The sequence below is a fragment of the Syngnathoides biaculeatus genome, chromosome 2, assembly GCF_019802595.1.
Source record: "Syngnathoides biaculeatus isolate LvHL_M chromosome 2, ASM1980259v1, whole genome shotgun sequence".
NCBI classification, from domain to species: Eukaryota; Metazoa; Chordata; class Actinopteri; order Syngnathiformes; family Syngnathidae; genus Syngnathoides; species Syngnathoides biaculeatus.
The window spans coordinates 20,917,532-20,933,586 of record NC_084641.1 but is presented as its reverse complement, the minus strand read 5'-3'; the positions used below and the strand labels follow the sequence as shown (position 1 = coordinate 20,933,586).

The 16,055-nt window shown below is 40.0% G+C and overlaps 1 protein-coding gene across 3 annotated transcripts in view; it reads right to left on the bottom strand.

The window, feature by feature from the left end:
- kcnc4 (potassium voltage-gated channel, Shaw-related subfamily, member 4) overlaps positions 1-16,055 on the bottom strand; it is a 31,496-nt gene that overhangs the window by 8,243 nt on the left and 7,198 nt on the right. The window contains exons 2-5 of one of the 3 annotated variants that reach the window (XR_009797917.1): positions 10,948-11,872; positions 9,454-9,630; positions 5,085-5,262; positions 3,206-4,664 (exon numbers count right to left, since the gene is read on the bottom strand). Coding sequence is in view for 1 of the 3 variants with exons in the window: in XM_061840427.1 (XP_061696411.1) it covers positions 5,189-5,262; positions 9,454-9,630; positions 10,948-11,872 (1,176 nt within the window). In the remaining 2 variants the exon portion in view is untranslated. Of the gene's footprint in view, positions 1-3,205; positions 5,263-9,453; positions 9,631-10,947; positions 11,873-16,055 lie in introns of those variants that run through there. The other 2 variants (XR_009797918.1, XM_061840427.1) reach the window with 2 other exon arrangements.

Genomic DNA, 16,055 nt, shown 5'->3' with positions numbered 1-16,055 from the left:
TGGGACATTGTGACTTCCCAGGAATTCTTCTCATTTGAAATGTTGTAGAGAATAGTGTGAAGTATTAATATTTGTTTCCTACTATTTTAATCATTGTGGATTATTATCATGGGAAATCATTAACATGATCCGTGTCTTCGCATTGATTTATTTGTGAATAACAGATAAAGGCAAGTTGAGCGATTGTGTTATTTTAAAATTTGAATCAAAGTGGTACCCTTCACATTCATTCATTCACAGTTACTGTAAGTTGCTTTAAATGCATGCATTTTTTTTGTTTAAATAGAACATGTTTTTACATAAATGGGAATTAATAAAAATAATAAAGTATGGGAACACATTAAAGCCCTTTGTATTATTTCCCATGGAAAAAAAATGTTTCGCAGGTTGAACAAATCTGACTTTGAACACTCCACAAAAACGATTTATGTTTGAATTCTGAGGTTCCACTATATAGTGTCTTACATTTATCAAATCAATGAAGTGCTACAGAGAACACCTTTTATTCCTGCATGAAACAAATATAAGTTGAACTCTTTTTTTTAAAAAAGCTTACTTTCAAATAAAATAGTAATTGTGTGTTTGTGTCCTGTTCATATTTATGAAATTGAAACATAACTTAGATTATTTACCAGCAGCCAACCAAAAACACATTTTTTATTAAGGCATCTTTTAATTGCATGTGGAGTGTGAAGTCAGGTTTCTAGGATTAAAAAATTTTCCTTATCAGTGTAATATACATATACACACACACTGTATATGCAAAATACTAACCAATCGAAATATTAATTTTTCCTTGTTGGTGATTATTGCTCCTTAATCTCAGCATACATCACCTGCACATCAGGCCTGTAGACGTCACTTTCATTTTCATCTGTGTGGCCTTTGTTTTCGATATAGTTCATGCAGCATTAAATGCTCTGTTTCTCACTAGGATTGCTCTAATATAGCTCAATAAATCTTGACACAATCTATTGCACATTGGTGCCTGTGGCGCATATTATGAATGATAAAAAATACATATTTTAATATTACAAGATCACCATAATCTTCAAATTCAGAATAACATTTGAAAACATCCATCCATCTATTTTCTGAGCCGCTTAACCTCACAAGCCAGCTGTCATGGGGCAGGAGGGAGACTGCACCCTGAACTGTCGTATCAATACTGCTTTGTGAGACATGCTGGTTTGTCATTTAGTACCTGTGCATGCAGGATTGTGCAGTGAAAGTGTAGAATGTGTTCAGAGGACATCTCCATGGAGATTTGAAATGGCAGGCAACACTAATTACTGCTCACACAGACGGAAAAAATCTTGGGCCCATTTCTAACCTGAAGCCACAAAGCAGCAATTTATACATTTCCTCTCAATTAATTTCATATTGTCACTAAATGAATATAAAGGAGGGATAATCTGTTTTCTTATCGACATGTGGCGGTATAATTAATGCAAGTCTGCGTGTCTGTATGTGTGTGTGTGTGTATGTGTGTGTGTATGCATGCGTGCACTTCAGTACAATAAAGTACAATAAAATGAATGCAGTGGCGATAAAAGGCAACAGCCATCTGCAGAGCACAGTGTGTGTGATATGCAAAATGTGTTTTTTGTGCGGTAGTGCTTCACGACTTCTAATTAAAACTAAGATGGTATTAACACGTAGACAGTTACCCTCCTATCTATCTATCTATCTATCTATCTATCTATCTATCTATCTATCTATCTATCTATCTATCTATCTATCTATCTATCTATCTATCTATCTATCTATCTATCTATCTATCTATCTATCTATCTATCTATCTATCTATCTATCTATCTATCTATCTATCTGTCTGTCTGTCTGTCTGTCTGTCTGTCTGTCTGTCTGTCTGTCTGCCTGTCTGCCTGTCTGGGAGGACCATCCGTCCATCCTTCCTTCTAGGACAGGGTTTGGCAACCCATGGTGTGGCTCTTCCATCCTTCTGTTGTTGCTCTCTGTTGATTTAGAAATTAAATACGAAATACTGTGACGCCACTGAGCTAATGCTTAACAAAGCTTAGTATAGCTGATTGTGCAAATGACTGGGATGTCATTGTATCCCACACAACCAACATTCAGAGTTTTGTAAAAACAGGTAACATTAATGGATCCCAGCAGTTACATTAGACACACATTCAACAAACTGAACAGAAACATGGATGGAAAAAAAGGATAAATGTGCTTAGTTCAGCAAAAGTTCAGGATTGCATTATGTAATGCATGGGATTTTAAACATCTTAAAACGTCTGAGGACCGGGGTTCAAAATCCCCTCCGCTCCCTTCCCGTGTGGGGTTTGTATGTTCTCTCCGTGCCTGCGTGGGTTTTCTCTAAATTACCCCAAAGTGTGATTGTGACTGCGACAGTTGTCTGTTTCCATGTGCCCCTCTATTGGCTGGCGACTGGTTCAGGACGCATCCCAACTTTTCTTGTGAAAAAATGATTTCTTTTGTTCTTTTTGGAAGGGCGGAGTTTGGAATGAATCAACAGCATTTCCCTTCATTTCAATGGGGAAGAGTGACTTGAGATATGAGTGTTTTGATATATGAGTATACCTCAATGCACCACTGTATTGCCGTAGTATCATGCATGTGTGTGTGTATATCTGCTGAAAACAACAAGAATATGCATCTCATTCCAGACCACCATTTTTTTAATTTTTAAATGCGACACTGCGCTTAAAGGGGCATCTATTCAATTCATTTGTGCATGGAGACACAAGACTACATTATACGCACAGCGCACACACACGCAGGATCCAACAACTGATGTGCTTCTTTTTCATTATCAAAATAATACATTCTTCATTCATGGTCATATATGTATTATATATATATATATACAGAACAGTTACAAAACAAAGAAGAATAAAGAACATCAGACTGTGCTACATACTGTACAAACAGTACAACTGTGCTTATTATACACAATGTCTATACATGGATTCAAAGGAACTTGTAATAAACATAAGGCCACTATGGTAGACTGTGAGGAGGACTGTATACAACGTGTAATGCAACTGTCATCAACAATGGCTTTTGACATATGAAGTAATCAGATTACGTTACAGCACATAGTCCAGATGCATTACTTGACATGAGGCTGGATTTACGCTGCACTGCTTCAAAAAAAAAAAAAAAAAATAATATATATATATATATATTTTTTTTTTTTTTAATGGTATATTTGCATGTACATTTCCAGTGTCCAATGTGGCCTACATTTGCAGGAACTGAATGAATAACACAACACAAATTCCACCTTAATAATCTTAATATGAAACTAGGCAAAGACAACATTATCTGACTTTAGCACTGTTGATATAAATGATTTAAATCTACACTGCAGTTGTTGTTGTTGGCTTGTTTGGTTGTTTTTTTTTTCCTTGTATTCTTCTTGCTTTTTCCACCAACCGCCCTGACTTACATCAGGCACCCATTTTCTTATTTGTGTTGTTGATATTGATTTTAATCCAAGCTTGTGGCTGGTAATTTCATGAAAGGCAACAGCAATAACCACTACATAGCGTTAGAGCACTACAGTAAATTTTCTTTCATCAACCCGGATCATATTTAATGCTTTATACTCCTCAGTCACCTATTTTCATCATATTTAATGTACTGCATATACAGCTTGAATGCAACATATTCAAATCATACAGAGAATATAGCCCAGTTCAAATGCCCGGTTTAGTGTTATGAAAAAGTGAGCCTTGCACCTTCTTATATTCAATGTGATATTGTCACATTCACACTCATGTTAAAAGGGAATCAGCGCACAGCTGACGCTATTTATAATGCTTGCGATGAACCCCAAATAAATTTAAGATGTTCTTTTCCTGACATTTTTTGCGTGATTTCTATCAGAAGCTGCAAGGTTTTGTGCCAATACCAACTGCTATTTTGAACTGTTTATACTCCCTCCACATTGACTAAGGCCGCAGATCCCGAAAAAAAACAGCCTGGGGCATGATACAGCCACTACTGAGTTTCACTATTGGTATGGTGTTCTTTCGGTGATGAGCCGTGCTCTGTTTGTGCCAAACATAGCCTTTGGAGTTATGGCCAAAAAGTTGGTTTGGTCAGACCGTGACACATTTTCCCTCGGGATTTGCAGTAGTTGAAAAACTGCAGAATTGTACAGGTTATCAGTCACATTTATGGTGGAAAAAAATTCAAAATGATTCATCTTGGTCTCATCTTGTGATATGAAGACTTTTTATGTTTATATTTCTATACCGCTAGACTACATTAAATTGTTTATGTGTACCGTATTTGAATGTGTTTGTGTGAGTTATCTATTTTTTATCCACGTTTGAAAGAGGCCAATTTTTTTTTTCTCTCTCTTTATGCTGCCATGATCCACGAGCCAATGGGGCCACTTGACAAGAAAATATTGGAATTGTCCCTGGAACTTGAAGCATGCAGAGTGAATCCAGCCTTGGTGTTATTTCTCTCTCCTGCATGAGCGCACATTTGGTCCTGACTCAACCAGCGTTGCTACAGCAGATGACAAAGGCAAACAATGTTGCCCCACATTGATTTTTTTTTTTTTTTTTGGGCGGGAGATCAATCGAAAGTGTAGAAAGGCGATGGATGACTTGACAACTGCTGTGTTGCACTTGATGAAGGCAGTATTCTCTAAACTTAACCCCAAAGAAAAAAACAAAAAATCATCTAAAATTAGTTCACAGTTACCGTTACTATGTACAATAGCGCAAAGGTTTGAAGTTACTGGCCAATCATCATAGCACAGCCCTCAGTGGCGGCACTACCTTGAGTTCAGGACAGTATTGGATGTGATTTATTGTTTTGATTTGAGCTTGTTGTTGTCATAGTTAAAGGTCAATTAACAATTAATCCAAAGGGGAAATAGTTGCATAGTTAAAAAAAAAAAGACTGCAAAGCAGAGGTAGGCAAACATAAAGGTAACACATCATAATAAATGCAAATGTTGCTACATTACTAAAGTAATGACCAGCTCATATAACACTAGATCATGCACTACATGCTTTTAAACATGTGATATACTGGATACATGGGCAAAAAATTCAACTCATATTCACCTTAACATGTCTGGAGGGTGAAGAATTGAGTCTAAGATCCTTCAGGACTGGAGAAAAAAAAGTTGAGTTCATGCTTTTTTCCCCCCCATTCCTGTCCTGGCTGATTAGCATCCAGTCAGTGACGTGACGTCCGGCTTAGAGTAGTTTGCGGTGGACGCCATCTTGTCTTTGCAAGTCTCTGTTAAGACACACAGATATCTCTTAAGAAGGCTTACAAATGCTATGGTAACATAGCAAGAAAGCAACATTAGGACCAAAATAATTTTTAAAAACCACAGTAATCCAGATTGATAGGGATTTTACACAATACCTAGTCGTTAGGTAACATTTCATAGGAAAAATGGTGTAAAGACAAGAATTAAAATATATATGTAATCTATGTTGAAATATAAAAAATACAAATCTAACGAGAAAGAGTACAACGGGAAATTGAATATACATCCAAACAGGAGTCAGGTTCTAATGCTAAATGCTAACATATAAAGAAATATTGTGCAAACATTTTAAAACTTGATTCAACGTGTGCAAGCGATGCAACACAAGACTAGTTATGAAATAAAATTTGACACAAAACCAAATGAAAACAAGACAAAATCACAAAAACAAAACAGCAGTCGATTTTGTCCTTCAGTACGAACGTACAAGCGCAACAGGTGTAGGAAGTAAAACAATTGTTGAAGAGTGACTAAAATGTGTTTACTTTCATTTGATAAAATGTTAACCAGCTAAGAAATGGTATGCTAACATACAATAATATGGCAACATGAGTAAAAACATATTGTTTATTGGAAGAAATGAAAAAATGAAAATATGCTTATGTAGCAAGATAGCAACTCGATCATAAACCTTTAGTTTAATAGTACTTGACCAAATGCTAACATGCTAACATGCTAACAAATGTGCAGACTAACTAAATGCAGGTTTTTGGATTTTGCCCTTTAGTCAGCAGCCGTATTAAAATACTGAAAATGAAAGGAAACTGTATTGTTTTTCGCTCTGATTTCCAGGCTCCAGCAAAGAGAGGCGTCCGTTCTGTCCATCCATTCTCTTAATGGAGACATTTTAGCGGCAATCGTGCAAGAGTGGTCGATTGAGGATATGGAAAGTCAGTGATATTCACACAGCTCTTACTAACACTTGAGAGCTCAGCCAGCCAAGATGTCGTTTGTTGGAAAAAAAACCCCATCATTGTTCCTTCACAAAAATGTCATGTACTGGGCTTGTGTTTGTGTGTATTTGCACAATTTCACAATTCCAGGAAGGGTTTAGAGGAGGAGGGGGCAGACAATAGGCCAAGGCCCACATGCAATCCGTTCAGTTCTTCAGTCTGGCCCACTGGGTCTTTACTGTACAGTATAAAAGGTGCTACAATACTTCTTGCATTTGTTTCTTTCTAACCATGGTTTAATCTTTCCATCCATCCATCCATTTTCTTTGCCGCTTATGCTCACGAGGGTCGTGGGAGTGCTGGAGCCTATCTCAGCTTTCAACGGGGTACACCCTGAACTGTTTGCCAGCCAATTGCAGGGCGCATCGAGACAAACAGCCACACTCACAATCACACCTATGGGCAATTTAGAGTGTCCAATTAATGTTGCATGTTTTTGGGATGTGGGAGGAAACCGGAGTGCCTGGAGAAAACCCACGCAGGCACGGGGAGAACATGCAAACTCCACACAGGCGGGACCGAGATGCAACCCGGGACCTCAGAACTGTGAGGCCAACGCTTTCCAGCTGACCCACCGTGCCACCAGGTTTAATTTATATTATATATTAATAATAACCATCCATCCATCCATTAACCAAGTGATAATTTAAATGGATAATTATTGCATTATTAAAATATCCTATTTTACATGCACATTTTTCACTTTTTGTTAACCTCATCCAAGAACAACATGGCCCATCTGTTGGTTTTAATAATGTAAAGTTTGGCAATGGGCAAATTGAGATTTAGTTAGTTGATCTAACATTACAAAATATTTATAAAATAATCAAACCTTGATTCAAGTTCAACATTGCTTGTATTTTATTAAATGTATCAATTAGTAATTAGAATTCAAATCATGACAACAATATTTTGTTGCCACGTTAACATACATTGTTTTTTTTTCTTTTTAATATGCTTTTTTTTTTTATTGTGGTCATTTTTTACTGTGACCAGAACTGGTTGGATGGATGGCTTAGTACAGTAATGTCTTAGTAATTGTGTTACTTTTGTAGTGCGTTGCGCTGAGCACAGACGAAAATGTGTTTCATGGACGTCGCGCACATGGCTCAGAATTGAATTACCTCCTCTCTCTTTCTCGCTCTCCGCAACTGAATTTTGTTTGACATGCTGTGTTTTTGCTCTGCTTTCTATAGCTTTTCTTTGAAAATGTGTTACTTGACAAATACGCCTGACATCTTCAGGGAGAAGCCGTTTTTCATTCCCGCAATGGGCGTATAACCTACAGTTTGTGATACACAACACATTCAGGGACTTTTCGGAAGAAAATACTTGGATTGGGTTCTAAGGTTTAAAAGAAGAGAAAAGAAAACATCTATAAGTAGTCTCATTGGAGCTGCACTCCAGTAAGTGGGCCATTTGTGTCTCGTTGTATTTTTCTTGTCGTTCTAATGAGCTCTGCGAGGAAAATCATGTAGACAAAGTGCAGTTTTGCAGGAAAATCACTTGACGGATGACAAACGGTCCAATTGGACATGGGTACCCTAGACGGTCTGTACACCTCAAGTGTACAATATTTATTCATCACTGAATGGTGTATGGATCTCTGGTTGAATATTTTAATCATATGAAATTGTCTGTGCAACTCTAATAAAACATTTTCGCGCATACTTAATCGTCTGTGCAGTGTGTGCCTCTAGTGTGCAATATTTATGCTTTATTTAATGATCAGTGCACACCTAGAGCAGGGTTGTTGAAATAAAATTGAAAAAAAAAGGCCCAGATAGAGAATATTTCTTGAAGCAAAGGTCTGGAAGATGATGTAATTTATTGTTCTCTTCCATTTATTATGATATTTATTTAAGCAGCCTAGACTTCATTTGCTTGGACTCAATAAAATCCAAAACCCTCAGCCATTCATTATTATCAATTAATACAGAACTTAATATCTAAGTCTGTTAGTAAATACCTGGACTCGCTAGCTTTAAAAACCAAAGACACACCTGGGTGTTCTGATAGATTCCGACCTGACCTACAACAGTCATATCAAACCAAATACTAAAATTGCCTTTTACCATCTGAAGAACACATCCAGAGTGAAGCCTTGGACATACTCAGCTGATAAGGAGAAGCTCATCTATGCTATTTTCTCAAGTAGACTTGACTATTGTAATGTTCTTCTGACTGGACTCCCCCAAAAAGAGCATGAAACAGCTGCAGCTCATTCCGAAAACTGAATCTCAAGTTGTGACCGGAACAAAGAGGTCAGAGCATACGGCTCCAATTTTTAAGTCTATACTGTCTCCCAATCAGGTTTAGAAAAGATTTGAAAGATCTGCTACTGGTCTATAAATCACTAAATGGTTTCAGATCCTGAATACATAAAAAAAATGCAAATGATATATAAAACTTGCTAACTTAGTGAAGCAGCGTTTAGCTATTATGCTGCACACAACCATAGGCTGGGATACGCTCCAGCACTCCCCGCGACCCTCGTGAGGATAAGCAGCAAAAGAAAATGGATGGATGGACAACCGGAATAAGTTGCCAACAGAGGTGACGTCAGACCCAAGTGTGAATATTAAAAACTTTTCTTTTTTTCTTATGCTTTTTGAATATTTCCATCTATAAATAATAGTTGTTGCACTGTATGCTGTTTTACTTTCAATTAGCTCTTTGTTTTTAAATGCTTTTAATCACGTAAAGTATATTGGGTTATCTTGTGTATGAAATATAAATTCAAATGCAAATAAAATTGCTTTGCTTTGCTTAGTTTTTTTTTTTTTTTGCAGGGGGGGGGAGATAATGGGTTCTTAAAAGAATCAGTAGTGACAGCAATAATCTAGTGAAACATTTTAGACCATGTGTAATTAGGTGTTCACCTCAAGTGTACAATATGTTTTCTTTATTTAGTGGTCCGTGCACCTCTAGTGGAAAATTTTAGACCATACCAACTGGTCTGCACACCTGTAGTCAAACATTTTAGAGCATACCTAATGGTGTGTGAGTACCTAGTATAGGATTTTTACAGCAGATTAAAATGGTCCTTGAAGCTCTCATGTGGCATATTATATTATTGTGCGCCTCCAGTATATTTAGAACTACTGTATGCTAGAATTACAATTTGATGTGAAATATGAGGGCAATCCTTTTATAACCTCGCAGGCTTTTTGCTGCGTGCCGTGTGGTGCAGTAAATCACCATAGTGGACGCTGGGTTCTTCGGGCGTGAGCAAGAAGCAGGTGGCTTCTTTCTTGGTGCGATCTCTCCCCCGAGGGCAGCGCAGGGACCATTTTTCACTGGGGGACAGCGGCTGAGTCAAGCTGCAGCCTTCCTCCTCGGAAAGGGCCACATTTGCGTCGCCATTCTGTTTGGAGTCTGGCAGAAAAAAAAAAAAATAATAATCACCACACACCGACAGAAAAAAGCAATGGTTTTGAACACTCCTCCTGCAGGGCCTGACAACAACTGATTACTGCATTAGACCTGCCTGAGATCAAATCCTCTGCATGGCTAGTTCACATACACCCAGATGCATGTAAATTCCATGGACAGACGCCAGGTGCTTGTGTGCTGGCTCTCTAAATTCTTCTTCTTGACTGGATTTCAAATCCCAGGTGGAGCAGCTATGTTTGGATAAACCTTTGAAACATGACAAGCTTTTTAAAAATATTTATTTAAAGTTATTTTGTACTGTATTGTGTGGTTCAGGACATAAAAAGCCACTTTGTACTGCATGTTTGTATTTAGAGCATGAAAAAGGTGCCCTCATTTAGTCCATTAAATTGAGGTTCCACTGTACTTTGATCCCATTTACGTATTTCTCCTTCCACCTATACTATTTACATTATGTTCTCTAATGTATCATAGACATTATGCAGTCGATCATACCTTAATTGTCTGTGCATCTCTAATGTAACAGCATTTCATGGCTGGTGCACCTCTTACGTACCATGTTTACATTATATTTAATGGTTCTATGTCTACTGGAGCATATTCCCATAGTGTTTTCAACATTGACATCACATTTAATGGTTGGTAAAATACTTACAACAGATTTAATGGTTTGTGCACATCTACTGTATGATATTTACAGCTTATATGTAATGGTCTGTGTAAATCCACTATAACATATAGACATCATTTTAATGGTCTGTGCACCTCTAATGTGGAAGTTTTATGTCAAATTTACATGGCCTGTGACTCTGAAATCTGGGCTTTTTGCTGGACATTTGGATCAATTTTAACTGTGTTAATGCCAATATGGGTGTCCCGGTGGCGCATTTCGTTAGAGCGTGGTTCAAATCCCAGCCCCGCCTTTGTGGAGTTTCCATGTTCTCCCCGTGCCTGGGTGGGTTTTCTGCGGGCACTCCGGTTTCCTCCCATATCCCAAAAACATGCATTAATTGGAGATTCTAAATTACCCTGAATGTGTGATTGTGAGTGCGACTGTTGTCTGTCTCCATGTCCCTGCATTTGGATGGCAACCTGTTCAGGGTGTATCCTGCCTCCTGCTCAACGATGGCTGGTATAGGCTCCACCACTCATGAGGATAAGTGGCTTGGAAGATGAATGAATGTTAATTCGAAGGATTTTTGTACCTGATTTTATAATGTGCAACTTCCGCTCTGTAAGTATCTGTACACCTCTAATGTACCAACAAACCAAAACCCTCACAGTGAGCGGTGGTCTGACCTGTTCGATTGTCGTCAGCCGCCAGCGGAACCGTGTCACTTTGGGTGCTTTCCCTGCATGAATTGCTGTCCGACTTCCCAAAGGACGCTGAGTCAGTCTGAGCCTCAGGATTGGGGTTGTGCTTATTCTTCTTCTTGGGCAGCTTCTGCTTGGCCATGGCCAGTGAGTAGTACATCCCAAAGTTGTTCACGATAACTGGCACGGGCATAGCGATGGTCAGCACACCGGCCAGGGCGCACAAGGCCCCCACCATCATGCCCAGCCACGTTTGCGGGTACATGTCTCCATAGCCAAGTGTGGTCATGGTGACCACGGCCCACCAGAAGCTGATAGGGATATTCTTGAAGTGTGTGTGGTGGGCACCGGTAGGATCGTGCGGACTGGCTCCGATCCGCTCAGCGTAGTAAATCATGGTGGCGAAGATAAGAACTCCAAGAGCCAAGAAGATAATAAGCAGCAGGAACTCATTGACGCTCGCCCTTAGTGTGTGCCCGAGCACGCGCAGACCCACAAAGTGTCGAGTCAGCTTGAAGATCCGCAGGATACGGACGAAGCGGACCACCCGCAGGAATCCCAGGACGTTGTTGGCCGCCTTAGATGACAAGCTGCTCAGGCCCATCTCCAAGTAGAAGGGCAGGATCGCAACAAAGTCAATGATGTTCAGCGAGTTCTTCACAAAGAGCACCTTGTCCGGGCAGAACGCAATCCGAACCAGGAACTCGAAAGTGAACCACAGCACACATACACCCTCAACCAGGGTGAGGACAGGCTTGGTCACCATCTCCAAGCGCTCCTCGGCTCGCGTCACGTTGCCCACCAACACCAGCTCCGTTCGGTTCTGGAGCTCGTTGAAGGCCTCATGGGTTTCCAGGCAGAAGGTGGTTATGGACACCAGGATGAAGAAGAGGGATGCTAGGGCCACTCCCTGGTGAGATATCATTGGACAAGAGTATATCAGCATTGCAAACAATATTGTCCACATAATGTACATATTTTCAGAATGTTTGTGAAACAAAAGTAAACATCAACAGGGGAGGTAACCCTGAAGACGCAAAGTGTAGTACACCAAAGAATCATGAAATTAAAATGTCGAATAATGCATAATGTTACTGTGGCTTACAAGAATAGTAAATGCAATTTTTAGGAATAAAGTCTTGGCCTTGTCTTTGATGATCACTACCAAATATACTACAGAATCTTAATGTTGGTCATTCCGGTGCTACTTGGAGAGCCGAGTATTTTTTGGAGATGGGACGTAGTGTAAAAGGTCTGAGATCCATTGGCCAATAGCCCAGAACAACTTCTAATGTTGGCCCATATAAATGAGTAAACAACGGCACTGCTTTAGACGCTGCAAGGACATGTTGGGAATTCAAATGCAGAAGCCTCTTGAATAGCTGTTGGCATAACTGTTGGTAGTTAAGTTATTTGTTATGTTTAGTTTTGGGGTCCTATGTGGTCCTTCTTTCCTGGGCCCCCAAAAGGGTCTCAGAGTATCCCTGGCCAGTGTTCTTCCAGGTTGCATAAAGTTATTGACTACAGCTAAGGTTGCGAAATTCCCCAATGTTTTGTGCATTACTGCAAATCTATAGGAATTAAGGGGATTAAACCAAGAGTTTACAAAATAGAAGAGTGGCTATTAATTAGGAAGGTAAGTTTAGTTGCGGAAAATACATTTGGGCATAAACCCAACTAAAATAAGCACATTTCATGTAAGTACAGTTGAATATTAAGAGCCCATTGGCTCAAAGCTAGACATTCTAGGGGTGAGTCAATCATTGGGGAACTGGGTTCTTGATATCCTAAACCACAGACCGCAGACAGTCAGAACCAAAGCACTGTGTCCTACTCGGTCACTCTAAGCTTTGACTCCCCCCATGGCTGCTTGCTCAGACCCCTACTGACCTATAACTGTTCAGAAAAAGTTCCTCAGCTGTAACAGTAAAGTTCGCAGATGACACGGAAGTGGTTGGATGTGTCACAAACAACGATGAGTCCAAGTGCATTGAGAAGGTAGAATATCTGGTGGAATGATGCAAAGATAATTTTGGAATCGTGTGGAGAAGACCGAGTAAATGTGTTCGACTTCAGGAGGGACAGATGCTGCCTCAACACCTGCACATTGGAGGACCAACAGTGGAAGCGATCTCTAGCTCATTGGAGTCCACCTTATCAAGGTTCTCACTTGGAGCCAAAACGCTTCCTGTCCCCATAAGAAGGCACACCAACATTTCCCCTTCCTCCGGAGCGTCATCAGCAGTAGCATAACAGTGTGGCAGCTTTGTCACAGCGGCTGCTCGGCTGCAGAGAGGCTACATATTACAGCAAAGGCTGCTCAGAAGGATCCGGATTGCAGCCAGCCGAACACAACAGAAATCTTCATCAGCAGATGCAGAATGAGGCCTGTATGCACCTTCAAAGACTCACCTGACTAAGCACACCGTCTCTTCCATCCACTACCCTCAGGCTGGAGGCTACAGAGCATCCAATGCAGGACCACCAGGCTGAAAAACAGCTTCCTTCCGAAAGATTTTAGACTAATAAACTAGAAAAATATTCTGTAGAGAGGATCTTTAAATATTTACTTGTACTTTGTTGGTGTTTTGGAATAGAGGGGGAACATTTTTCTTGCATTTTTGAATGGCTTTGGATTTGGAGAGTAGGAACATGTTGCTCATCATTATTGTTCTTCAATGAAAGAATTGACTGCTCAAGAGTTGTTGTTTTTTAATTTTTCAAAAATGCTATATCTACAAATAAATATTTCTAATTGTCTTTGATTTTAATTGTATTACAGCTTGACCTGGGATGGATTTTACCAGAAATTCCTTTGCAACCATACCTACCGCTAATTTGAACTGACAATGATAAAAATCAAAAGATTGTCGTGTTTGGGGTTCCATGGCCAGCGGTAACCACTTCCAAGCAGACAGATTGGAAAGCAAACATTCATGATCAGGATCATGATGATTTTTTTTCAATGGTGAAGTACGTGTGATGTCATAATCAAAGGGTCTGTTCTGTATGGTGCATTGGAGGTTGACAGACCATTACATATATCCATCCATCCATTATCCAAGCCGCTTATCCTCATAAGAGTCACTGGAGAGCTGGAGCCTAACCCAACCAGCTTGGAGCGAAAGGCGGACTAAACCCTGAACTGGTCGCCAGTCAGTCGCACGGCAGATATCAACACCATCACTGAGCAGGAATTGATCCCATGCTGCCTGCACCAAAGCCAGGCGTGTGTACCACGACACCATCAGTCCATAAAATATACTGTAATTGTGAATAATGTTAAATTAGAGGTCCATATTTGATCAATACATCACTTATTTTTCATGTCCCATGGTATGAGTTGGTGAATAAATATGGAGAAAACTGAAGTGCTCAAAACCATGCAAACAATGAAAAACAGTGAGTTTGTCATCCCATCCCATTTTCAATGAACAATATTGCAAGCAGTCAAAAGAATGAATGGATGCATGTTTGTCTCTATATCATAAGAAGCCTGTCTTGTGCCTTTCAAAAAGCCTGAACAAATTGTATCACCCTTGCTAAATAAATAATCCTGCAGCTGGATAAATAGGTGCGCACACACGCGTGCTAGCGTGTATATGTGCGTCGTGTGCATGGATGGGCGTTCGCGTGTATATTCCATGAACATGTTTACACGTTGTGTAGCTACTCATCTCCCTTTTTAGGATGAAACGCTACCAGCTCTTTCGTGTCAATTTACGTAAAGTCTGTGTGTGTGTCTGTGTGCATACACGTTTGTTCATATGTGAATGCATGGCTGAGTAAATTTATCTACACTCGTGAGCCAACGTGTGTGTGTATGTGCATGTGTGACCGTGTGTGAGCATGTGCGTGTTCTTCTGCATGACAGGTTGTAAGTGTGAGTGGATATACTGTATGTGTTTTCACCCACGTAGAGAACATGCAAAGTCCACACAGCCGGGGCCAGAATTTGTACCCCGGTGCAAAGTATGACTATGATTGGTTGAATGATGGGTGCTGTCCAGGTTGTGTACCCAAGTCTTTTTTCTGTGGTATCGCCAGGACCTTTGTCATGTGACTACTGCACGTACAGACATCGCGATGATGATGATCAAATAATAAATCATGCAGCCCGACTTCGGTTCGGGGAGGTATTCTGCAAATTACGTCATGTTTGAGACTACGCAGAATGGCACGTGAAAAAAAGCACAATGTGTCTGCTTAAGAAGGAGGAAGTGGAATAAAAAAAGTATCTGCCCTCCATCCATCCATACATTTTCTTTGCCGCTTATCCTCACGAGGGTCGTGGGGAGTGCTGGAGACTATCCCAGCTGTCAACGGGCAGGAGGCGGGATACACCCTGAACTGGTTGCCAGCCAATCGCAGGGCACATGGAGACAAACAACCAATCGCACTCACAATCACACCTACGAGCAATTTAGAGTGTCCAATTAATGTTGCATGTTTTTGGAATGTGGGAGGGAACCTTAGTGCCCTGAGAAAACTCACACAGGCATGGGGAGAACATCCGAAATCCACACAGGCGGGTCTGGGATTGAACCAGGGACCTCAGAACTGTGAGGCCAACGCTGAGCCAGGTTAGGTTATTTTTAAATGAAACAATATTGTAGCCATTTAAATTTCCAAGCCAATTCATTTAATTGCACAATTTCTTGAAGGATTGTAATGGATTATATGGACATAAATTTTGTCATCCTTCATCTCATTACCTGTAATTGATTCCTCGCCAACATTGCTCTGCAGGTGTGTTATGTGGATTGGTGTGTGCAGTTTTGCAAGTTTTATCATTTTTCATTAAGGCGTCTTTCTGAATGTGATTTGAATAATGAGTGTCTGAATATGATTGGATGAATGAATTGGTGGGTGAGGCCTGTGCAACCCAGGAAGAAGGGGAAAATATTGCGCAAGAGAGCTTGTGTTTGGAGGCACTCACAGTGAGTTGATGACTGGAAAAAATGTCACTGACGTTATTTATTAGTCAAAGTCAACTCGACGACCGTCACTTTCATGTTGACTACAAAAAAATCTGCAGTTGCTTAAACTCTGGCGTGTGTACGAGGCACAAAAAGAAAGCGAGAAAGAGAGTG